The 25,240-nt window shown below is 39.9% G+C and overlaps 1 protein-coding gene across 1 annotated transcript in view; it reads right to left on the bottom strand.

Moving 5' to 3' along the window:
- Positions 1–14,007: 14,007 nt before the first annotated feature.
- Positions 14,008–25,240, bottom strand: part of LOC118432770 (prokineticin receptor 2-like) — a 43,745-nt gene continuing 32,512 nt past the window's right edge. Inside the window, exons 3-8 of the mRNA XM_035844389.1 lie at positions 21,434–21,885; positions 18,646–18,834; positions 16,908–17,003; positions 16,184–16,277; positions 15,601–15,734; positions 14,008–15,221 (exon numbers count right to left, since the gene is read on the bottom strand). Coding sequence (XP_035700282.1) covers positions 14,921–15,221; positions 15,601–15,734; positions 16,184–16,277; positions 16,908–17,003; positions 18,646–18,834; positions 21,434–21,855 — 1,236 coding nt within the window. The 5' untranslated portion in view covers positions 21,856–21,885 and the 3' untranslated portion in view covers positions 14,008–14,920. The remainder of the gene's footprint in view (positions 15,222–15,600; positions 15,735–16,183; positions 16,278–16,907; positions 17,004–18,645; positions 18,835–21,433; positions 21,886–25,240) is intronic.

Raw genomic sequence — 25,240 nt, 5'->3', positions numbered from 1 at the left:
GACCACGTTTTGATATGGTAATTTGCCCACCTTAGATAATTTCCCCATTGACACAATCATTGAAAAGCCTACCCATAATGACAACCTATCGCCCGAGACCGAATTGTATTGGTCCCATGCGTGGTCTTACTGTAAACGTTGATAAAAGATTGGTTGGTCCCATCTGTGGTTTTACTGTAAACGTTGATAAAAGCCTGATTGGTTTCTAAACCACTGAACAACCCGCCGGGTAACCAAAGCTACAGCACGGCCATATTTCCTGTCCTTGAGAAAAAATCACCGTAATGATTTCTTCCTCTGGCTGTTTTAATTAAAGTTGAAAGAAGAAAGCCGGAACCTCCAAGGATGTACTCAAGAGAAAGATATTCATGATCAAAGCATCTTAAAAACATCAAAGTAGTCCTTCACAATATGCAGTATTTCCTTCAGGGTGGATTCCATCCCTTGGTAATGATTACCCTTCTGGGCGTTTCAACACTTAACGACTAAGAAAGAAATTCATGTCAATATTGCCTTCAAAGACACAGCATGTGACTTTGAAATGTCGTAAAGGGGCTTTGATATACGCACTCTTCAGGTAGCTACGTGAGAAGTAGGGGAGCCCCGCATGGCAGAATAAAAGGGCTTTATGTTGCTACTGGCGTCAAAAGAGGCAATACAATAACCGTGTCTGTTGAAAGACATTTTAAATCAGCAGAATTCGCCGAGATGCACACGTGCCTAACGCATCGTGTGCTTTTTATTTCCCGTCCTTAACTGAACTATTTCGTATCATTGCTGTGTAGCCTTCGCATCAGGCAAAAATGATTGTAGTTACTTAAATTTAAGCGGGTATCTAACTGGTCTGTGGCAACTTGGTGGCGTCACTGCGTTCGAAATTTGATTTTTTGTTACCATTAAATAGGAATATTAGCACGGCGCACAAAGTATGAAGAAAAAGACACAACACACAAAGCGCAAAAAGATGATTCGTTATTGATGCAATTCGTTGAGCGCTACCCCAGCTTCACTAAGATACCTGCTTTACCAAATACATACATGTATTGCTCGTCTTACATGTGCTGTACGTAACATTTGATCCATTTTCACCATCACGTTGTACAGAAACAACAGGATCATGAATGGCCGAGGATATTTGTTCTTCAGCAATCATCAAGTAATAGAAAAGTGTCAGAGAGCTCGGTCTCTTCACTTCAGAGTCCTACCTCTAGGTTCCCTTTAGGTCAAAAGGTCACCAGAATTCGTTCTGCTGTAATGTTGTCCTTTGCACCGTACCAAAATGGCCGACAGTTTAGAGATAGACAATATAGAAGTCAGACTTTGCTGCCAATGTGAGTTTACCACGGACTAAACTTTAGGTAGGTGACTTTTGACAGCCCTTTTCTTACAGTTACACGTTTTCTATGTATTCTAATGCGAGACTGCATTGGGAGGCTGTGCCCTTTACGCAGCAGAGAAGTCAAAGAGTCTCATCGACTGCCATATGACAATTAGACAAACAGGGAATTTACTCGTCACTCATCACGAGCTCCCGCACTGTTAATGACAACATGGCAAGTCTTCTTGCTTGTGGGTCACAGTCAGTCATCTGAGATGATAACTTTGGAATGTGTATTACAATGAATGCTGGGATAGTTGTAATACCGTATACCCTCCTTGATACTCTCCCAGAAGACGATGTATAAATATATATGAACTTTATTGCACTACATGTGTACATGGTACAACGTATGGCAACGACTATTACACAAAGTACAAAATAGGTGTAAAGAATGAGACTTAACATCTTAATTAACATAACAAGAAGGGCTAACACAAGTCTTTGATATAGTGTAACAATCATGAGTTGGGCTAATCATGAGTTTCTTTCTAATAGCGAAGCAGTCTTTGATATATTTGACTCTCTTTGCATTATGGGAGTTGTGGCATCTAAAGATATATACAAATCTGTCTGTAGCATCGAGTCTCTTGAAATAAAACAACATAGATTACATGCGTCATAAGGCGGCATCCCACGCAAGTGACAAAACCCAACTTGCTGTAGAAAGAAAACACCAACTTCCCGCAACACCATGACTGTATCGATCGCAAGGAAAAAGTACAGTGAGTAAAGTTTACCATCATCACTCTTTCCCCTCACAACTTAATTCTCCAATACACTTTGTTCGTTGTTTATCATCCTTAAACAAAGCCTCTGCACCAACGTAACATTTGTCACATTTTAGCATAAGCCTGTTAGAAGGGACTGATGAGTCCCATTTGGGTTCTCAATCTAACATCCTTCGACTGCACCATTCATTTTAATCGCATTATTATAATTATATATACTGCATAGCATTTGTGTTAGATTTGTAGAGAATGGCGTCAATGGACTAATGGTGGGTCCAACGGACACTTGATTGATAGGGTAGGGGTTTGACTCATGTAGGATGGACCCCTCCCGTTGTTTCAATACCACGCCTAAACGCCTTATCGTACTTACGAACACGACAAGGCGTGCGAAATCCAGTGGTTAGCGGCCCTGCCTCTGGAACCAGAAGCCGTGAGTTTGATTCCGACTGTGTCGCTCACCCGACAAGCACGCTACCGGAAAGGGTTGCAGTACAGGACGTTAAGGCGTGGTCCACAGTTAATTGTACTTGTCGGAAAGACCTGGGGGAAATTTTCCCGGTAGAATGAACCTGTAAAATCTGTCCTCTCTGTCATGACCAATAGAAGACTGGCTCTTCATTGAAATCGAGATCACATTCCTTAAAGTTTCCTTTCCTTTTAACACATTTTGTCCTCGCCGCTTCAAACGCCGGAACACTTGCCTTTATCTTATACATCTTCCATTGAAAATGTCACTGCACCATTCAAACATTTATCACCACAGGCTGTCAAAATGACTGTTTGAAGTGGCTGATGGGTCCCGATAGTGTAGCCCATCTTCCAAAGATTGTATCATTCATCAAAGGACTGATATGTGTAATTATCAGACAAGCATCTTTCATTCGATCAAGTGTATCCACTTCATCATCTTCCCATCTGTTGAAAAGGAGGCAGCTGTTAACGTGCGTAGGTGTTGGAGGGCCCAACTGAGGCTTGTTGAAAATTAACGTAAACTACTGAGATTTCATGATGTATGGATAAACAATACACCCACTCATGGCAACTATATGATCAGTCATCTGGGATGTGAATTTTGGAATATATATTACACCACATTCCAAATGTCAAATTTAAAACTACAATGTCTCTAATGATTATCGGTTCGAAATAAAACTACATGGAATTAGTTTTTGTCGTTCTTCACTTTGCTATCCCTAAAACATCTAAAACCATTAATGACATTGGGACGGAAATGTTCAAATGACATGATATTAACATCAAGCTCTGCTAACTATCTTCATAAAATGCAGGATAAATGTTCACAAATTTACTACAAGCTTTATCATTACTTATAAATACAGATGATATTCTCTAGAACTGTTTATCAATATTCAGCGATATCAATCCATATTTCATCTTTCTCATTCGGCTAAACCACCATGACAGTTTTTAGACCATCTGAGAGTACCACGGTAGTGTTTGGTTCCCACACACCATTGAACAGCTGAGTATAGTGAAGATGGTCGAATGAAGGACATCTATATATGTACGTGATGCCTAAAAACTCTCCCCTCCATGTATAATCATGTTGAAAACACTAGGAAAGTGGTGCTTGGAATATGAGGAATCATTGTGCGCCAGGAAAGGTAAAAAGTCATACAACCTGTCATACAACGTTTAGAGCCCCACACTCTAAAAATGTGTACCGTCTCTATGAATAGTATAATATTTACATTTAGGTCCAATTAGAATTTAAACTGTATAAAGATTAAGTCTTTTTAAAATGAATTACGCCTCTATACATATCTACAGCCAGCGAACTTTGTCATTCGTCCTACCGCGTGATGAGACCATAAATGTGAATGCAATAGTTAACGTCAATCTAAAGCTATAAAATTTTAAGACTATACCAAATGGGTGTAATAATGTAAACATTATGACTATCTCACACTGACGTACATAAGAGGGAGAGAGAGTTAATGGAACATGCGTAAGTACTTACATTTTTCACTTGATTTGAAAATGTAGCATATAAGAATTCATTGCGTACGCATATGTCGATGTATACCTTCGTAACGCGGATAGCTTACATCATTAGAATAAACAAGGTTTAGCTAACCACCGGGTTCTTTCATGTGGCACGCCAAACATGCATACTCTTCAAGCTGAGGTTGATTGGACATACAGTATCATGACCTTCTTCATACATGGAGAATGGCAGTATCATCAACCGCTGCACACGATGAAGTACGTTGATGCTTCTTTCAATATACCTCTTCATTGGAATTAATTGGAGGTTACGGTAGTTACAAATGTCATGCCCCCTGAACAAGTTGTAAAGGGGGTATCTCGATGAAGTACAGTACGTTGTCAGCGTCGCTGCGTTCTAAATTGAATTCGTGTCACCCTTAAGTTTATAATGGGGTATCATGCAAAGTCTGACTTGAAGGACAACAAAACACAAATCGTGCACATTGTTATCGATAAAATACATTAACACTCCACTAAAGGCCGCCAAATTACCGCCTTTAACACTTTTGTGAAAGGACATCCCCACCAGAGACATCAACAATGCTGTGCACGTTCCATGCAAACTCTCAAAGGTCACCAGAGCTGATCCTCTCGTGTGAAAGGTCAACAAGGAGATGATTGGTTCCTTCCACTCGTGCAATTCTACACTCCCCGTGTCTATGATATTTGAAATGAAATAAAATTTTGCATCTAAAATGTAGATAATTATGACTTTAAATACTTAAATCGTAGGGGAAGTTTGGAATGACGCAATTCATAAGTGTCGTTTAAAGATGAAGGAAGTCTGCCGTCTAGACATTTGATTGCTCAATGTCTCTGCGTCTGGAAGTAACGGCGTTCTTTGTCACTCTCCATCATCTTAAAGGTGGTATCTTACTGCACTTTTGGCACCGGTGCGGCACTGTGGCACTACGGCACTGTTGTCTTATCTTCGCTGATTTTTTGAAATGTAAGAAAAATAGTTCTTTATCTCTGAAATTTTTACTTTATTTATTCATTCGGCTGACAATACAGGCAGCCAAAGAGTAATCGTTTGAACCCCTAGCCTGGTATCCAGCCGTAATATAGCTCCCGAGTCTCTTCTCTCCTCTTTGTTATGGCTGGATACCAGGCTATTGAACCCCGTAGTGCCACACCGGTGCCTCAAGTGCAGTAAGATACCATCTTTAGTCTTAAAACTTTTTAGGTAAAAAGGTAATATGTAAAACACTGCCAATGGCCTGTTTAGTGGTGTCTACCATTCACATATTGCGTTTTTCCACAAAACGTTTTAGACACGACAAATTCACATGTATTTACGTCGTCTTTACGTCTGGGTAGTAGACATGAATGCACCTGACTACTGACGTGAAACTACCCGTGAATTTTCAATTATTCATGTTTCCCATCAGTGCCACATTAACCCTTTGGGATTGAAATGGGTAAACCAGCGGTGCGAGATAAACACGGTTAGATCTTGTCAATCTCAGTGGTGCGTCATACCGTAACAACCAATCACGTGGTAGCTGTAGCACTGATGTTACTCAGTCTAGTACAGACTACTAAGACATTAAATTGGATACAAAAAAGACAGGGTTAGATGGATTCAAGTAAGGCAGCAGGTAAATTTTATGGGTGACACCAGCGAGCTTATTCACCTGATAAAAAAGAAGATGCTTATCCCCTGTGTTGATGATCAACATGACGAGAAAGTACAAAAATGGGCAACTTATGTTGTAGTGCAGCCTTGAGTGTACTTGTAGGACAATAGCTAAGTAGCCATGACTGCAGTTGTAGAATCTCTATCTGTGTCTGTATCAATATAGCCGGTATAACCGCCCTTCGGCGTAACTCACCGGCTTCGGTAGAAGTGAGAAACTAGCCGAATAATTGTAATGGTGGCAACAATATGGAAGACGTGTGAGTGAAATTGCCAACTTGTTCAATGGTCTACCACACACGTGTCACTTTAACTACAATTCTTAAATAATGGGATGGATCTCTGTGATACCAATTTTGTCGCTTCAATTCTTTCTACGAAGTTAAAAAAATAAGCCATCTTATTTTATTCACCCTCTCATTATTTGTGCAATGTCATTCATATAATGTGCTTGCTGTGGTCTTGGGCAGCCGTAGAATTTAGAACCAAAATAATCAGCAATCAGAATCTGGCACATTTGATGGATCGTAGTAGCACTTGTCAGCAATGACATTGCTCTCATGGTACATGTATGTGGGCGGAGGTTTATCTACAGGTTTATCTGCTGCATTTGATCCACCACTCACTGAGTCACGTGTTCGCAATCTTTGGATACAGTGACGTCAGCAGCGGGTTCATTCTTCGACAAAAGTTAGCGTCGTACAGTAAAAAAATGGGTAAGTCTCATTACTGGGAAAGTTTTGAGAACCGCACGCACTTTGAAGATCATTTGTCAAAATGTTCTCAAAATGCACTTAAAACATCATGATGTGAGCTCTAATGAGTTACTTTCCTAACTTTCTTCTACATTCAAACTTCTTTACAAGCTAAGACGATAAATCTGAATCTATTGATATGTAGGAATGGCGAACTTGTAGAAGTCATGCTGACATACTGGTGGCAATTAGGACTTAATCATCTCGTTGATAGATGGCATGTGCAGGCAGAGACACATTCAAAATATATATAATTGCTGTAAAATAGCATGACGTCGTAATAATCATCGCATAAACGTATTCTTTGCCAGCTTCATTTTTGGGGAATCGTCAATCGTACAAACAGTTGCAAAAAAATCGCATATGTTTACCAGCTAATAAACATATGTCATACGTTGTATAAAAAGACAATTCCAAAAGATGCGAAGAAGCAATAATGGATGGTCTATTTTTTCCATAACTATACAATAGTCTGTGCATTAAGTCATGTGCTCAGTCCTACGGGCCGCTTAGATTCTATAATGACGGAAACTTGTTTTGCAAAACTTTTTTTTACACGAGCGCATCAGGTTTGAGATTCCTAGAGAATGTTATCTTTATATTCGAATAAACATTGCCTTAATCAAGAAAATAAGACAAATTGCTGATAACACAAAGATACATTCAAGAAGACAGTTCAGTTATAATGAATGAATGAATTACAACGCGTGTCTAAATGCCATTATAGATGCAAGCAATCAATAACTCTTGGACGAATAACAAACTGATATCGATTACAGAAAAGTGATTACACAAACCCAACGTAATGTTCCCTCTTACCCCGAGGCTTGTCAAGTTTGTCCCTCCGAGATGCTATAAAGATACTCCGTCCTTTTAAAAGACTGAAAATGGAAACTTATAAATCGCCTTGACACAAAGGTAAAGATTTTGCCCAATACGATAAAGATAGTATCTAAAGGAGACGTATTTGTTATTGGTAAGTAGCAAAATATGACCACAAATAACGTTAAGTTCAACCAATGTCAGAACGATTTTTAACAACCATGTTTCTTGATACAAAGATTTTGCACACAAACTTCTTAACAAGCCAATAAGACAAGTCCAAAGATGCGGGTTCGACCGACTGTAGATATCGTGGTCTAATAAGGCGATATGCAGTTTGATTCCTCCCTTTGATGGATAGGAAGTTCAAAGAGTCACCGTCAAATGGAACATAATAGTTCCAAAATAGCTTGTCATTCGTGTTGATAATTGCACAGACGTATGTCGGCGCCAACTTGTCGTTATACAGTGACATACGTAATTCTGATATCAGTGCTCTGAATGTGGGTTCACGATCCAAACATTTATCAAAATATGATTTATTTGTATACATAATGGCATGCACAGATAACTTTGTACAACAAGAAATGTATGAATCCGTTCACTTGTAAACTATAGATTTTGTGGTAGCATGGTAAATGATCGATTAAGCGGTAGCATCGCCTTAGGTATATCTTCGATTATTCACTGACAACAAAACAAGAAATGGCGTTTTACTTTAAGTCTTTCATGGAATAGTTAAACATACTTCTTCATCTATCCTATGTGGGCAAAACATAATAGAAAAGGTCATCAAGTATAGAGAGACACCATTTTCGCAAAAATGCAGAATGTTTACCCGTATATAGTCAAACCAACCGCACAAAACATTATGCCCTGTAGTATTGTGCGCAAGTAAAAACTACATATGTTTGGCTTTTGGACCTTGTCATTAACATTATTATTCTGTACCATTAGGCTCGCCTTGTAGTATTGTGAGAGAAAGCAACAACAACAACAGGTTTTACTATCGCAAACCAGTGAAAATGTTCATATCACGATAAACAGCTCTGATTGTCTGCTGACAAAAAAAATAAAGAAAAAAAGAACGTACTGGTTAGCAAAAACAATATATGTTCCCCTACTTGGTAAAAAAATACATACAAGAAATATTTTTCCATGAGTTGTCTTAAACCTTGAGTATTAACCTTGAGCGCCTGCATATCCGCATCCATGTGGGTAATGAGGCTATACCGTGGTGTTGATGCGTGGCGGATGTAGTTCCATATGGATATAACACCCACTAAGGGAAGGAAAGATTACTGCGCCCTGGGGAGCAATAATACATAAAGAGTGTTTGGGTGTTCCAAATGCTCGTTAATGGTCACTTTGCAGTCCCTGGGGAGTTCATAACGGTGGGGGTTAGCTTTAGATCGACGTGTTCATTACCAGCCGTAGCACAAAACGTGGCAATCAAGAGCTTTTAAATCCGAATTCTTGTGAAAAATGTTCCAATTTATTCTGTAAATATTGATTTCATCCTACAACGCCGCTAATTAAAGACCATGTGGACCAACGTCATACTTTGCGTCTGTGCCCCATGCTATGTTGACCTAGAAAATAGCAAAGAACAGAATATTTTGAATAACAGAAATGCTAGTCCTTACTGCCTCCGTGGCCTTGACTACTTTGATGCCACTTCCTCTCTTAGATCGGTTTGTAGTTCAAACTTGGCATGGGTGCCTCCTAGTGACATGCATATCAACTGCAACTAGCATATGTTCATCTAAATCCAATATTCTTGCTATGTAGTTTTCACTAACCGATGTTTACCAATGCCATAGTCAACTAGAGTTCCACGAACACATACCTTTGCCAAATAAACCAGGTTTGTTATGTAGAATGATGTCTGTAGACAAATGCGTTACTCATTTCATTTTCATCATAATTATATGCTTGGAGTTGGTTTATAAAATTTCGGCATTGATTATGCAAATTAGATCCCAAGTTACAATTAATTGATATCAAATTGTATCAAGCATAACTTAAGCTATCAGCATACCAAAAATCATGATGATCCTTTGATCCATTCTTGACCTATTCTCTTTCAAAGTCTTTAAATACACCCCTTACTCTCTTCCCTCTTTCTCAGTTACATATGTGACAACTTTGATGAAAGTACTATAATGGAATGCAGTGGATTTATAAACTTTTCCTCATCAATTATGCAAATTAGTTGTTAATTTGCATAATAAGTATCACATTATATAAGTCTTCACTTAGGCTATCTACATGCCAAAAATCATGACGATCCGTCAACACGTTTTCACATTTTCTCATTAATTATGCAAATGAGATCATCATTTGCATGATAAATATGTATTGACATTTCTCTCTTTCTCAGCTACATATGTGACAAGTTTTAAAGTCCAATCATGGAACGTAGTGAATTTATAAAATATCCTCATTAATTATGCAAATTAGCTGTTGATTTGCATAATTGGTATCTCATTATGTTTGTCTTCACTTACGCTACCTACATACCAAAAAACATGATGATCCGTCAACATCTTCATATGTTCTCATTAATTATGCAAATGAGGCCATCATTTGCATAATTGATATCTATCGACATTTCTCTCCTTCCCAGCTACATATGTGACAAGTTTGAAAGTCCTATCATGGAATGCAGTGGATTTATAAATTTTCCTCATTAATTATGCAAATTAGCTGTTGATTTGCATAATTAGTATACCATTATGTAAGTCATCACTCATTCTATCTACATACCAAAAATCATGACGATCCGTCAACACGCTGTAGAGTTATTCTCGTCCAAAGTTTGAAAGGAAACCGGCGCCTGCAGTTCCAAAAAAGCCGCTAGGGGGCCCAAACTCACAGCACTTACTCTCTGCCTCGAGGGCTATCTACCACTCAAAAATCATGATCACAGCATGTCCAGAACAGGAGATATCAAAAATTGAGGTTCTGCTGCAGTACCTTAGCAAGCCGCTAGGGGGCCCATTATCGAACTTGACCTTTGTTTTCCCGACCCCTACCCACCTACCAAATATTATCGGGATTCATCCAAGACTTCTTGAGTTATGCTGTTAACAGACACACACACAGACACACACACAGACTCACAAGCCCAAAACATAACCTTAGCCATTCTGGCAAAGGTAATGAATAGAATAAGTGAGATGAAATAATGATGGTGTCGTCGATGAAGATCGGACATCCAGGTAATTAGATACACCATGTGCCAAGTGACATGTGTCAATGACGAAAGACAGTGGATGCTATCTGAAAAATCTGACCGTTCTCAAAATTATGTCCAGTTGCTCGAGTAACTTCTTTTGGAGCATAATTATAGCGTCAACAATGATATTAGTCGACAAAACGCAAAAACTGTTATTTACAAAAAGTATCCTTAATAGTTGCAAAAGAAACACTGTCATTCTTACTATTACCTTACAGTGTTTATTTTCCAAACCTGGTTGTAAAATCCGTGCTGTACATGTAGACGTCACCACCTATTATTTGATTTGCCCCAGGAAGAAGAAACGCCATCCTGCATTTCACTTAAATTCCGCTAGTATAAGGAAAGCGTTGTTAGTCTACCGAAGAGATGATTCCTGGCAAAGGCAAAGAAGAGATTACTAAGACAACATCAAAACATTGACACTTTCTCACGTTTCCATGCTCTATGATTTCCATTTTGCTTTTGGACAGATGAGGACAATGTGGCATTGCACTCACGTTTAGTAACTTATATGTACAGTGTCACATACAGACAAAAGGTAAAGTCCTTTACCTCCCCAACACAAGTCAGGTACCCATTTTTACACCTGGGTGAAGTGAAGATGGTCGTGTAAAGTGCCTTTCCCAAGGGCACATACAACGTAGGATATTCAACTCAGAACCTCTAGATTCCGAGCCGAACGCTCTACCAGTTACACCACACACGACGTCACAAATGACTCAATGATTTGTTCCGTATACAAAGGCGCAGTTCCAGTAATTAATCGATGATGTAAACGTACGGTATGCCCTTGAACTCAAAGCACTGTGGCTAACAACATTAGGAAGTCTCAGTGCGACACTAACAGGTTGATGTTTCCCAGTAGAGCCAACCCCAACATGCGTTACAAACAGATTAACTCTGTTAAAAAGTATGAAAGTTCAGTGGAAGTGTAAAGAGTTCTCAGCAACATACTAATCCCCCGATCGCTTGCTACTTGAAGTAAAACGTGTTGCAAGATTCCCCAATAGGCTACAAGTTCCGGCACGATGGGTGGATTTCTGGCAATAGTGCCGCTTCTTAATGGGGAACATTTTCAAGCAATTTCCTTCAATTTGACGCTATTGGCCCAGAACTTGTTGTTTTGCAAAGAAATGACCATGCCAAACAACAAAGATTTCGGTAGATTGCTACAACTGATCTGCCAAAGCCGGAGTATTTCTCCTGATTTCTTGCAAATCAGTGTAGATAGATTTATCATAATTGTTTCATTTACAACAAGATATGTAGGGTATTTTTGAAATGGTGTGGTTCAGATACACATTGTGAATATACTTAATGGTGTCAGATTGTCAACGTGCCAACTTGACGTCATCGATCCAATGTCGAAAGCAAATAAAGGTACGTCCCAGTAAGTACGTGCAATGATTTATGTTATCATGCAATCTAACCTGTACCGTGTCTTCTTCTCTTGGCGTCAGAGGTGTAGCGGCTCTGCTGTCCACATCCCCCCCCCCAACATATTTAACAAAGCCTCCGATACTTGTGACAGCGTCCGTCTTCAGTTGACTTCTACCCTCCCGGCAAGGGAATACTTAAACAATCTAAGCATCTCCCCTGGATTGACAATAACATGCGTTAGGGGCCGGAGCGATCGGTCACTTGTGTGGATATCGAATTTACCGGTCTCTTGGTGATCTACGGTTGAAGCGGAGACTGGTCAGAACCTTCTCCACACAATTACCAGTCCCATCATCGCCACAGGTCGACGGAAAATCGATTCCTCCGCAAATGGCAGCTGGAACACGACTCTTCTGAGGAAAGGGTTTGTTGGCAAGGGAAGGTGAATGACATTTTGAAGCCTTCACACGTAGCCTCTCGCTTTCCAAAGTTCTTTTCCTGTGTCACTCAGGGGCTAGGGTTTCACCTGTGCCTGTCTTTGAGTGTGTATACGTGTGTCGAACAATTACTTGCTGACTTGAATATTTGTATTGATTGGGTTGCAGACGTTGTTACGAAGGTTGTTGACAGTCCCATATGAATAAATGCATCAAACCATGTATGGTAGGTATCTATATTACCAAAACGCAATATGTCTTTATCTTATCTTAATACCTTGTTATTCCCCTTGTGTAGGCCTGTCTTTTTGCAGACTAATGGCTTAAGGCATGTGCGCTTCGCCTGCCTTTCCATTGGACTCTGTTTTCGTAGTAAACCAAGGAAGTTTAGAACAAGAACATCCTTTTAAATTACATACGTCTGCATGGGTTTTTCTATCCAGTTAGAAGACTTCTCCGGTTAACACACAGGATTATAGTAAGACCGGGAAAACACCAAATGCATATAGAAAAAGCATGTTTCACATCTATTACAATAAAAATCATTGTTAAGAGGGAGCTGATTAAGTCTTCTCGTCCCCATGGTACACTGAGGAAGCAGCTGTGACATAAGATGTGTTGTTTGAATACATGCTTCACGTCATGGTTAATTATAACCCGTCGCTAGTACAGACGTTATGAAGGGACCATTTAAATGTTGTTGTCACCAAGCTAATCTGATGACGTGGTTGAGTCCTACATAAAGAAAGCTTGTTGTTACAGTTGATTACCAGCCGCCAGGTTACGTTAGGTTACGGACGTGAGTTTCATCCCAATTATGTTGAATATCATCAAACGCATATGAATTAAAAGTTACTATGTGTCGGCAAAACTTTTTATGAAGAAAGATATTTCAACTGCAATTCCCAACACATGGAATAGGACTTGTTCACATTTTTAACTATACAATGACTCCATCGCATGTATAACGTATAGTGGATCAAACTGCAGTCAGTTTGTGACATCCCCCGTCTAGTCGGGGCAGACATTTGTCATCCTAGTATGGTCAACCTCTTAATAGATATAATCGCAAGTGCAGTGGAGTTACTGGTACCTTGTGCTTTGACTCTGGATTGTTCGGTTTTGTTGGTTACTTGAATCGTCTTTATGAATTGCACTGTGCTATATCGTTTGTAACCATCGAAGTGACACTTTTAACTTTGAATACCCTGAAAAACAAAATCTTTTGTTACATGATCGACTATATAGGAGGCATTCAATAATAGCACAAATTACAATCAGCTGTATTTGTAAGATCTAACCTCTATAAACACATCTCGGTCGTGTACAGAAAATATACATGATCTATAGTCCTTATTTCGTGGGGTTATAGGGCTTGACTACTGGGTGTCTGGCCTAGAGCCCAGAGGTAAACATAAACAACCGTCAAGACTTTTAAGACAACTAGAAATACTATACTACTGCAGCATGTGCATAAACATACGTTTGGTTAAAGTATTGAGCGATTGTTCGTACAGTACAGTACAAGAGACACGCACAAGTTTTAGAATATGCACTTCCATCTGTATAATATGTATGTCCTGATATATTACTAATGTATGATACATATTCACAGAGGACCGTCACAATGACGGTAATGATATATTACTTGGTGCACATTGATATCATCGACAAAGCACAACGACGTTATGCAATGACAGTTGACATGAAAGTCCGTGCAATACTCCGGTTTTCAATAGTGCTTTATCTCCATATATGGTGGTGCACAATGCATTAGAATAACATAGAAACAAATACACATGTGCTCATTATAGCTCACAACATAAATTAGGTAGAAACTAGAAAACTTCAATCAACTCCAGTGTAATTAGATAAATAGATAGGTAGGTAGTTATATAGATAATGTATATATACATATTGAAAGATAAATATATGTATGTATATACTTGCTCGTGCGTGTATGTGTCTCTATGTACATGTTTATGTGCGACGTATATATATTTATAATTGACAACATACAGTTTATACTTACTATGTGACATATTTAAGGTGAGTGTAAACCACGAAACTACACGATCATGTCTATACGTTTTACATAAATAGTACATTTCAAACAGACCATATATATTGCACATATTGTTAACTATTCCTTGTTTTCAATGGTATCACCTTCTTATCAGCAATGTTATTATCTTAAATGGAATGTTTTTGATCTTCTCTTGTCTAGATAGTCGAGCATCCTGATCTTCTTTTGATTTTAGTGATACATTCTATATTGTACAGTAAGTTTGAAACTAGAACCAAACGTCAGGATTTACATGGCGACAATGGTTCCCCATGCTGTCGGTAAGTATCCCGCGCCAGTCGTATACGTCGTGCGATCGTCGCACGATCATTGCATGACCCCAAACTGAGGAGAATCCTATAGGGACATTCATTACATTCAAGTCCTACAGCATCACAATCGTACGACAAACTACGATGAATGTGACAATAAACTGTGGTAGAATGTAACAATCTTTCATTCACCAGTGTAAGGATACTCTGTGTTAGATCTATGGGTCACCTTGTCTTCAATACAGAAGACTTCCTTCACATCGCGGGTTCTGTAGTTTGAGTAGTTAGACGGAGGGAAGGTGTTGTCGGACCGGGTCGAGGAGCGTCTGTCTACGGGCCGTCTGCCTCCCACGACCGTGACACTGACTGGTTGGACCCGGCGGCTCTTCCACTGCATGTAGGACGTGTAGCAGTCGTGCGGCAGCTTCTTCATGAACTTCCTCACGTTGCCGTTCATGGCGATGTACACCACGGTGTCAATGGAGCTGGCAAAGAGAACATGTTTTGATAGATAGAGACGAAAATATCATACTTAATTAAGATTTAAAAACTAAAACAGCCACTGTGACCAACGACTTATAGGAGCTATGCTACTTGCTATAGGAGGTCAAGGAGTAGAGGTGAGGTAAGGTAAGGAGATTTAAAAACTGTACAATATGTCCAACGTCAAATCTTTATTGCATGCATGACATTGTGTCAATTTGGACTAACAACAGTTAACTGGTATCGATCTCTTATACCAAAGCATATATAAAACACTTGATTGCAACAAACTCAAGCCGTTTTTTCACATCTGTACTCAATGCATTCATTATCAACAAGAATATACAAGTGTATCCAAAGTCAATACCCCATCGTACATACCTATTCCCCATGGCCACCGCCTCCACTACGTAGTGCAGGGTGATGTTGAGTCGTGATTTGGCCAGCAGACGGGGGAAGAAGTCTCTCACCACAGCATAGCCGTAATATGGTCCCCAGCACAGCACAAACATCACCTGTGATAAGTGATGCCATGTTCAGATAATGCTTACGAAGACGCCATTGCCAAATATAACTAAAAGAAAAATTTATGAATTCCCGCTGTCTATTTTTTTTCGAAATTTTCTTCAAATTTCGAATCGGATATACTAGTATTCAGAATCATAAAGACCACTTATAAGCCATCTTTTTTTTTGTATATTCACAAATTGCTGTAAATCAATGTAATATTGCTAAATGCGTTCCGTAAGTTTTAGCGTTTGGGGGACGTGAGTGGCTCACAGCTAAGCTTGCCCGAGAGTGATCAAATAATTGCGATGATGAAATTATAGCTATAGCGGTCGAATAATGTCGCAAAAATTAGCTTGCCATAAACAACTCAAGAACCACAGCATTCAATAATATCATTATTTGCTTTGATGTGCTATGGTGATTGGTTGATTCTGATATAACTGTAAGTCCTTACCAGAATGACGATGAGCAGTCGGACGTTCCTCTTCTTGGATTTCAACATGGCCGCCTGTTGAGACTCAGTCTGCTGGCCAGGAACAGTGCGGTACCTTGGATAATAGTGGAGACATCTTTTTTTTTAAACAATGTACAAGCTATTTCACAGTTTCGAGTGCACACATACAGTCGTAATGTATTGTGGTCTAGGTCAAAGTTTACGATATCTCGCCAGGGATACCTATTGAAAATTATCAATACATTCCAAGGCAAAATCATAATGTTTAAATGTAATGAAGACCTACAGAAAGTTTATTTCTATTTACAATAAAAGGACGATTGAGGCCATGCGAGTGCTAGAAGAAGGTAAAGGTATTCCCATGACAATTTTAGGGCCTCAGGGGCATTTGGTTGTTAACTGTTACACACTATCTTCATATGGCACAGTATAGGCACCGGCCCACACTCTCCGACCACCTCCATGTACCTCCCTAACCAAAGTCAGGTACAAATCTTAACACTTGGGTGGAGGAAGGTCGTACGTGTAAAATGTCATTCCCAAAGGTACAAGATTTGAACCCAGGACCACTGGCTTCTGGACTAAACATTATGTAGTTTAGGCCACACGACCTCGCCCTACAAGAAAAATGACTCAAAAGCTGTATTCTAATCTGTCTAATTGATAACATCAGGGCGTGTTTAAGAAAATGTTTACTCTTTCATCGATCACTACTTGGACTCACCAGATACGCCGTGCTATCCGGATGTAGCAGAACGACATAATCAGGACCGGGGCGATGAACTCAAGAAGGAGAACAGCCAAGTAGTAAGCTTTGTATCTGCATGTAAAAAATATAACATGCACTCATAACTTGAAAGTAGATCTGTGTTGGTAGAAGACATTCTGGAAAAGTGATTATTAGAAAATTGGACATACCCAAATTTTCGACTGAACTTTGTCAAGGAATGAACGATCCATTGTTTCTGGACACAGAGTCAGACTTCTTTGCCATAAGGATGCAAGAAGCCATCTAATAAAGAGCCTTACCACCATCCCTTAACAGAGACGGTGGGCGCTACAGACTCCCTGCATCCACTGCACACCTAGTCACGTGTGCTATCTACATAACTTGACGTCACAGAAGCGGTGGATAGTTCATTCGGTGACAAAGACTGGAGCTGTTCAGTCGAAAATTTGGGGAAAAACAATTTTCGTGTTGGAAATTAAAGTTTTTTTACTTTTCCAGAACATACTCTAATGTGACATTAAAGAACAAAGCAATGACCCCTCCAACGTTAGTTTGTCTACCAAAGTAAGGTGTTGGAAATTACAGTTTAACTTTTCTAGAACATACAATAATGTATCTTTAAAGAACAAAGTAATAACCCCTCCCACGTTAGTTTGTATATTAACATAGTAAAGATCGGGTCACTTCCTGCGGAAACGTTTTGCTCAGTGGAGCCATAAAAGTATACTTAGTCTTCTAAGCACGAGCCTCCTCGGTGCACATCTGCGAAATCGGTTTATACTATTACTCCATGATTACATTTACCACTATCGGTAACGGGAAACTAATGCCCTGATTCTAATTAAAATCGTGGTTCCGGCGCAAATGGAATATTTTACTGGGATGGTATATACATTTCAGGCGTGTATGAAATTCTCAAGGGATTATCATAGACCGTGAAAAGGCTCTAATTTCTGTACGATTGGCGTCTCTTAATGAACGTTTACGATATTGAATTGTCTCTTATTATTGCTTTATCGTGTCTTTATTTCCAAGTCTACTTAGAAAGTAGATATGAAAGTGGTATATCAAAACTGGTATATCGATTCACCTGGGTGAAAACCGAGGTATTTAAATCAGTTAGTGTACACATTTGTCCTGATTTGTCCGCTGTGCCTCAATTGGCCTTTGAGCGCTAGGCACGTCAGAGACACGGATATAAAGTTGGGTCAAAGGTGACACAAGGTCCCAGAAAGATCTCAGGAAATAAATTGTGCCGAGTCCTGAGTTTTCCCACATGCTCCACTGTTGTATCCATGGTTTTAAGACAGCTTGGAAGTTACTAAGAATAAGCTAAGCCGGTAAAACACGTAGAAGCAAAACAGAAAATTACCAATAATAACAAAACAAAAAAAGCTTTTGCGGGGTATTAGTATGCTTAAAAACTCGTACTTAGTTTGGTAACGTTTTTAAGTATCGTTTTCATTACTAGTTAAGTAACATTTTAAGCATAGTTTTCATCACTTTTATAGCCTGGGCATGGGTACCAGTCCACCACGCTGTGGTCGATAATTAGGTCCGAGAGTCAAATTGAACGGCCACCACATATAGCACACGGTCCCGAATTAGCTTACGCGTAAGCGATATTAGAGATCGGGTGTCAATAGAGTTTGGGGCCAACTCTATGCCGGGCTTGATAAGGGGTTATAATCTCGCGCTAGGCTCTGATATTCATGGTACAACTTTTACTGACCTGACTTGATGTCCGATAGGCCAGACGAGTCCACAGAACGTGCCGTGGAAGTCCACATAGTACAGCGCACGTGAGTACACGGCTGTGGGGATGGCCACCAGCATGGAGCACACCCACACCGCCAGCACCACACACGTGGCCACGGCGCGACTCATCCGAGGGATGTGCGGCATCATGATCACCACGTATCTGGGGAGACATGGGGATGTGGTTACTTCAAGTTTTAAATCTAGTTTAACAGCTAAGGTGGTATCTCATCGATCATTGCACTTGGGATACCGGTGTGGCACTGCAGGGTTCGAAAAATTATTATGGTCAACGAATTTCAGAGATAAAGAACTGAGTTTTCTAACGCTTTGTGTATTCTTTTTCTTCTAAGTCATACCTTTACGTATATCTTGATTATAAAAATTCGGAGGAAATAGCACAACAGTATAGTACCGCAATTAACGAACCCCGCAGTGCCGCACCGGTGTCCCAAGTGCCAGAGAATGAGCCAAAAAAATTGAGACCGTCTAAATTAGTCTTCATGAGAAATCTTATCCTTTTCCTGATCTTTAGGATGAGTAGGGGCTAGAAAACATTGTACAGAAAATGCTCTACTAAATTAAGGCCTGAATAGTTTTGACCACATATACACCATGCAGAAAGGGCCCTCTTTTAATGAGACCCCTCAATTGCGGGACATCTCTGTCCTATCCGAAGTCCTATCCGAAGGACCTCCCTTATAAATGGCACCCATTTTCAAGTAAATGGAGTAAGAAAAGTTGTGTTCAGTCCATGTTCTCAAACAAGGACCGAACATCGGGGCATTTAAGGTGACTTGAACTCAAGATTTCTGCATTCAAGGTCAATTACCCTATCCATTTGGCCACAGGACGTCACTTTCGGGCTTTTAGTTGATACGCTCTAACTGTAAATTAAAAGCTTTATGGCTTTTAAGAAGCGTCTGCTATAGTGAGATATCTAGATAATGCTCTCTTTGTCACAAGTCTTGAAAGCCCTGAGGGACTGCATTCAAATCTTCAAATAGATACATGTTCCATCTTCATTGAAACTTCACTTCAACTGTACTCTGTCATTGGCTTTTCGACACGCCAGCGTGCGATCTATAGAATATAATTACAGGATGGAAGATTGAGATGTATTTCATTTCGCAGTCATAATAGCTTAAGATCTACGGTGCACTTTTCCATTAGGCTTGACAAAAGTCTTCCGGTTACTTAGCGTGAAGTCATTTTTGAAGATTTACACTTAAGTGCGCCTGAGGAGACAGTTTTATATTCTATAAGGCGATGATTCCAACTTTCTTAAAGCCTCCTTCATTTCGGTGACAACAAAGCAGAGTGTGCATGTGATGAGTCCGAGGCCCCGAGGGTTGAGTAGGCTATAACATTTCTCAAGGTTGCCGCCGAATTATTCTGCCTAATGCTCGTCTTAATGCACCAGAGCTTATATGCAGGTATCAACTTTTATGCGAATTTGAAAGCTAAGACATGTATCAAGTATTATCAGATTATTTTTCATGGATGATTTGTGATCTAAATGATAGCTATGCAGAGACTTGACTCGGAACAAACGCACAAAGCGTAAAAACAAACAATACATACATTGTGTAGAATATGTACTGTCATAATCTTGCGAGACTGACAAATGCCTACTACTTCTACTGATGCTTCACTATTGAACTCTGTCTATTATAAGTCAGTGAAATAGCAAAGCTGAGCACGCCTGATAACATTGTATGCTTCAGGTAGCATCAACATGACCTGTGTGGTCAGGTTCTTGTGATCTCCTTTTTGGAGATAAGGTTTGTAGATCACAAAAATACGATATGACGTACTACCCAATGCTGCGGTTTGCCCTCCAGGTTCCTCTAACGCAAGGAACCAATCACTGATCGCCGTCAGAGCCAACTTAAATGGTATTACAGTTCATAACAGCCTTTGGCACTGCATATGAGCTTCATAAGAACTTTAAAGTATTGAACATCAGATATGTACTTATAAATCAGACTTTTGTTTGACCTCTAGGTCAGCATTCTACAGACGCACATCGCTAATCTCAGTTAAATTCTACTTTATTGGTCTCACGCTTCTAGATACATGGTCATTGCACTCTGAACTTGAACTTGGGCCACACCACCAGTAAGAAAAGCTGTAAAGACGGTCCTAAAAGAAAGTACCTCTTAAGCAGCTTACAGATTGGAAGTCATATGCAATCCTTTTTGACTTTGAAAGTTTGGTGCTGTCTAACTCTATTTGTCTTCAGTTTATGGTCTAGTGCAACATAACAGTTTAATGGACAGTCCACTATCTGTACCTGTATCTATATAGCCGACATAATCACAATTTGGCGTAACTCGCTAGCTTGATAGAATTTCAACAACATTTCAAGATGTAGCCAAAACAATGACCATACAATCCCCCTGTATCTGCGACACAACTAGAATGGTTAGATTTGTTGTCTCAGAGTCTAGGTACAAGTTCAAGTTCCGGACAGGTCCCAATGTTGTGCCCTTGGGAGGGAAACGCTATACGAATTTCTGCACTCGACTCGTCTGTGAGTGCTTAGCTTCGTCTAGAGACGTCCCTTGGATACGCACGCCAAAGCACAATGAGAACACAGCACACATATTGAAAAGCATATGGATCTATCATGAAGCGATTGGATCAATTAGCTTTTATTCGGATATTCAGCTTGTACTGTTCGGTATAAACATTGTATGTTAAGCCAGGAGGGAGTTCTAGGGTATAGAATATAAACAAGTACAACACGTATGACTAACCTGTCCACGGCAATGACCAGCAGTGCGTTGGTGGAGACGTAGAGAGACGACATCCGGGCGTAGTTGACGACAGCGCAGGTGACGTCGCCGTACGTCCACGGCCGGTTGGGCCTGACGATGTGGTAGTCTAGTATGAACGGCACGCAGAACACAGCCACCAGGAAGTCCGACAGCGCCAGGTTGGCTACTAGCGCGTTGGTGATGGTCCGCATCTCCTTGTACTTGGCGATGACGACCATGAGCAGGAGATTCCCGACACCACAGGTCAGCATGGTGATGGAGTACACCGTGCACAGGAAGATCTTTGCCCAGAGGACTTCGCCGTCGGTTCCCTGGTGGAAGAAGTCGGTCATGTTGGGAGCGAAGTCTTCGTACAGCTCGTCTGCAGTCATGGGCTGGGACATGTTGCTTATGTTCTCCATGATGCTTATTTTCCACGTCTATTAGACAACCTGTATAACATAAATGGTGGGTTATGCAGTACATACTATCGCACCGCAGTCATCTCTCAGTAAGACATCTGGAGCCGCATGGTTTAAGTTTCTGAACCTTTATTCAGCCTGACAAACCGGTTTCGTTGCGTACAACTTTTTCAGTGGCTAAGGGCTTAATGACACAAGTTCCTAAAGCTCGCACTTATATACTTTTCCAGTGCATAATGCCCTGGTATCTGTCAAGTGCATACCGCCCTAGTGCATGGTAGTCATCCATGCACAAATGGTGGGTTATCAACAACGAAACATTCAATTAAGAAAAACACGTAACAACGCATATCAACTTGAAGATTGCTTGCTTGTCAGTGGGGAATAAGAAATGCGCTGTTCCTCTGAAAATGTTGCCCGTATAAATGTATGTAAAGAATAACCTGGTGTCACTTTCTATAGTCGTTGAGCCACATAGTTGTACAAGCACTACATCAGGGGTTGATGCACTGGTAGTTGAGTTTGTTCAACTTTCATACACTTTAGAATACTAAGCATAGAAAACACTATGTGCAAGATTCTGAACGACTGCGGTCGTGACCTCCTGAAAGCACGTCTATGACTCTGTTGACTAGGTTATTGCACCGAACAACTCCTACGGTAGCTGCTCAAAATCTGTGCACACACGGTGGGCTACGAATGTCTCAATAGAATTACACAGGACTTTTATTTAAAAGCTTTGGTAAACTTTAAGTGTAGTGAAGATTTATGGAACGTGTAAATGCATTCAAAGCAGCATTGTGCTTAGACGTAAACGTAGGAACTGAACTGATGTGAACTGAACTACACTTAGGGGCTGATTATGCGATTCCAAAGAGTAACATCATGTAGTTGGTATTATATATGTTAGGAATGTTGCGAAAGGGTCTGTAGTAACGTCTAAAAAGTTTTGTTAGAAAAAGGTGCTGAACTAAGAAATATCTACGAACACTTAGGTAAGGGATACGGTCGCAACTTGTGCTTGGAGGTTGTCGAAGAAAATGTTTAAAATCGGCAACGTGATTATGCCTGCCTGCATTATTCACGTGCAGAGACAAAGAGTCACAAACTGCGTCATTCCAGGTTCTGATGTAGGAGACAGACTTCTTGATTGACGTTTTAATTAGGAGGCTTTTAATAAAGTCTAGGACTCTAGGACTGTTCCACAAATCCATTTAGTATTCCATAAACTAGACATCAGTGTGTCTGGTCTAAAATGATTAACCACCGAGCTCAAGCTTACGGTAAAACGGGAATTGAATGGCCAGGCTTCTAGTAGAAAAAGACAAACTTTTTAAGTGCTGCGAAAATTTTCATTTATAGTCTTATCCTGTAAAGCATTATGCCGATTCAAAAATGCGTTGTTGGTATTACATGAAAGCTGCAGATAGTCTGGAAGCATTGCCCTTTCTGGTCAACTGCAAATTAAAGGATCTAGACCAAGACATAGAACGGTTTTTAATCATTTAGAATGAAGCTCACACGTCTCTGTATATCTAGGCTAATGCAAAGATCTAGGAATGTAGCGGAAGGTTTGGAATCATTAACCTTCCTGATGAAATTCAAAAGGTATTGAGCTAAGAAATGATCAAGTTTCTCTTAATGGGTAAGTAATTGCAAAGTCAAACAATCACAAACAAGTTCATTCCCATCGGTAAAGGTGACATATCTTTTATTGACATGTTAATCAGTAGGGTTTAATGAAGTCTACTGTTAATTGCTCCACAAATCGGTATTCCCTCAGCAGACACCGGTGTGTCTGTGCAAAACTAAAAGCCATAAAGCGCAAGCCATGGCCACCTGATGACAAAGCGTGATCTTAACGAAACTGGGTCTTCTAGTAAAAATTTCGACAGTAATACGTTGTTTGAGTGTTGCGAAGATTTATTCAGATATTTCTTCATAACATGTAAATGAAATGTATACAGCATTTTGCGATTCTAAAGAATACCTTCTAGGCATGTCGCCGAAGAGTCTCTTAGCATAAACCTGTCTTATAAAATGGAACAGTTTAAACTAGAAAATGTGTGTGAACACTAAGGTCAGAGATAACGTCACAATTTGTCTTTGGAGATTGTTGATAAATATGTATGGTCATAGAAATTGCTAAACTTTCTTTCCAACACTGAATTAATATAGGGACTTACCCTCTAAGTTTTCGGTCAATCTCCGTCGACCTTGTTCAGAGAATGACCCTCGCTATTTCCAGCAGTGACGTCAGAAACACGCCACTTTTGCAGAAGGGGATCATAAATATCAGAAATAGAGAGGCTGGAGATAAAGAGGTTCATTCTGTGAACAAGGTCGACGGAGTTTGACCGAAAATTTGGAGGGTAAGTCCCTATATTAATTCAGTATTGGAAAGAAAGTTTAGCAATTTCTATAATGTATTCTACCAACACAGATGAACTTTCATGCTAAAATATGTATCTTCCTTGTCTTTATCTTCACCTACGTCATCCCATATCTAAACGGGACAGACGTTTTAGTAGCATTTTCACCAAAATGTATGTTACGATCTAGTGCTGCTTCACAATTTCCAGTTCCACAAATCCACCAGCGCATTCCCTAAACAGGCAGTAGGCTTAAGGGTGTCTGAATAACAATTGCAACTTTTTTGCGAGCCGCCTGGCTCAGGTCAGCTTATGTCAAAACTTTACCCCAAACTCCTTCGTGTGTTTCTTGTCGTTATGCTTTAGAGCCGTGAGATTCATCAGCCTTACAGTGCCTCCGAGACAACTGTCTTGTTATGTATAATCCTTCCTTATCAGTTTGAAACGAACGGAAATTCCACAAATCCCTATGCTACTCCAACTTCACCGTCATAATGATCCATGGTTGATAATGGTTGTTTGAAAATTGAAGTAGTTCCTCTTTTGTACATCCTTCTCCCACTAGTGCACTCTGAAGCTACAATTAAGGATTACTAGATATGCCTTTGGGCGCACAACATAGCTGTTCTTACATAGCTTCTAGATAACCCACGCTTTAAATATTATGCCGCACGTAAAAGCACTCAAGACATCTTTAAAGATTAACTTCATCCCCTTTAGGCATCACAAGATTGGTACATCTTTGTTGAAGTTGAAAGCTGATGACTAAAGATGAAAGTTTAGAGTTGGTAAACTAAAATACACGGATACACTGTCTTACTGTACTTTCAGTTGATTTTACTTGTCGTTAGTTGTTGACGAATTGGTAAGAGGTATCGTTTTACCCATTTAGTTTAAGCCCTTTATAATTAGATACCAATACATGACTTTGATGCTGTCTGTTGATTGTCTGTTGATGTTAGTTGATTGCGAATCGAAACCGAGAATTGTTCGTTGTGGAACCTTATGCTACT

This window comes from Branchiostoma floridae, chromosome 16, assembly GCF_000003815.2.
Source record: "Branchiostoma floridae strain S238N-H82 chromosome 16, Bfl_VNyyK, whole genome shotgun sequence".
Lineage (NCBI taxonomy): Eukaryota > Metazoa > Chordata > Leptocardii > Amphioxiformes > Branchiostomatidae > Branchiostoma > Branchiostoma floridae.
Note: the sequence above shows the minus strand (reverse complement) of the source record. Positions and strands in the feature narration are given on the sequence as shown.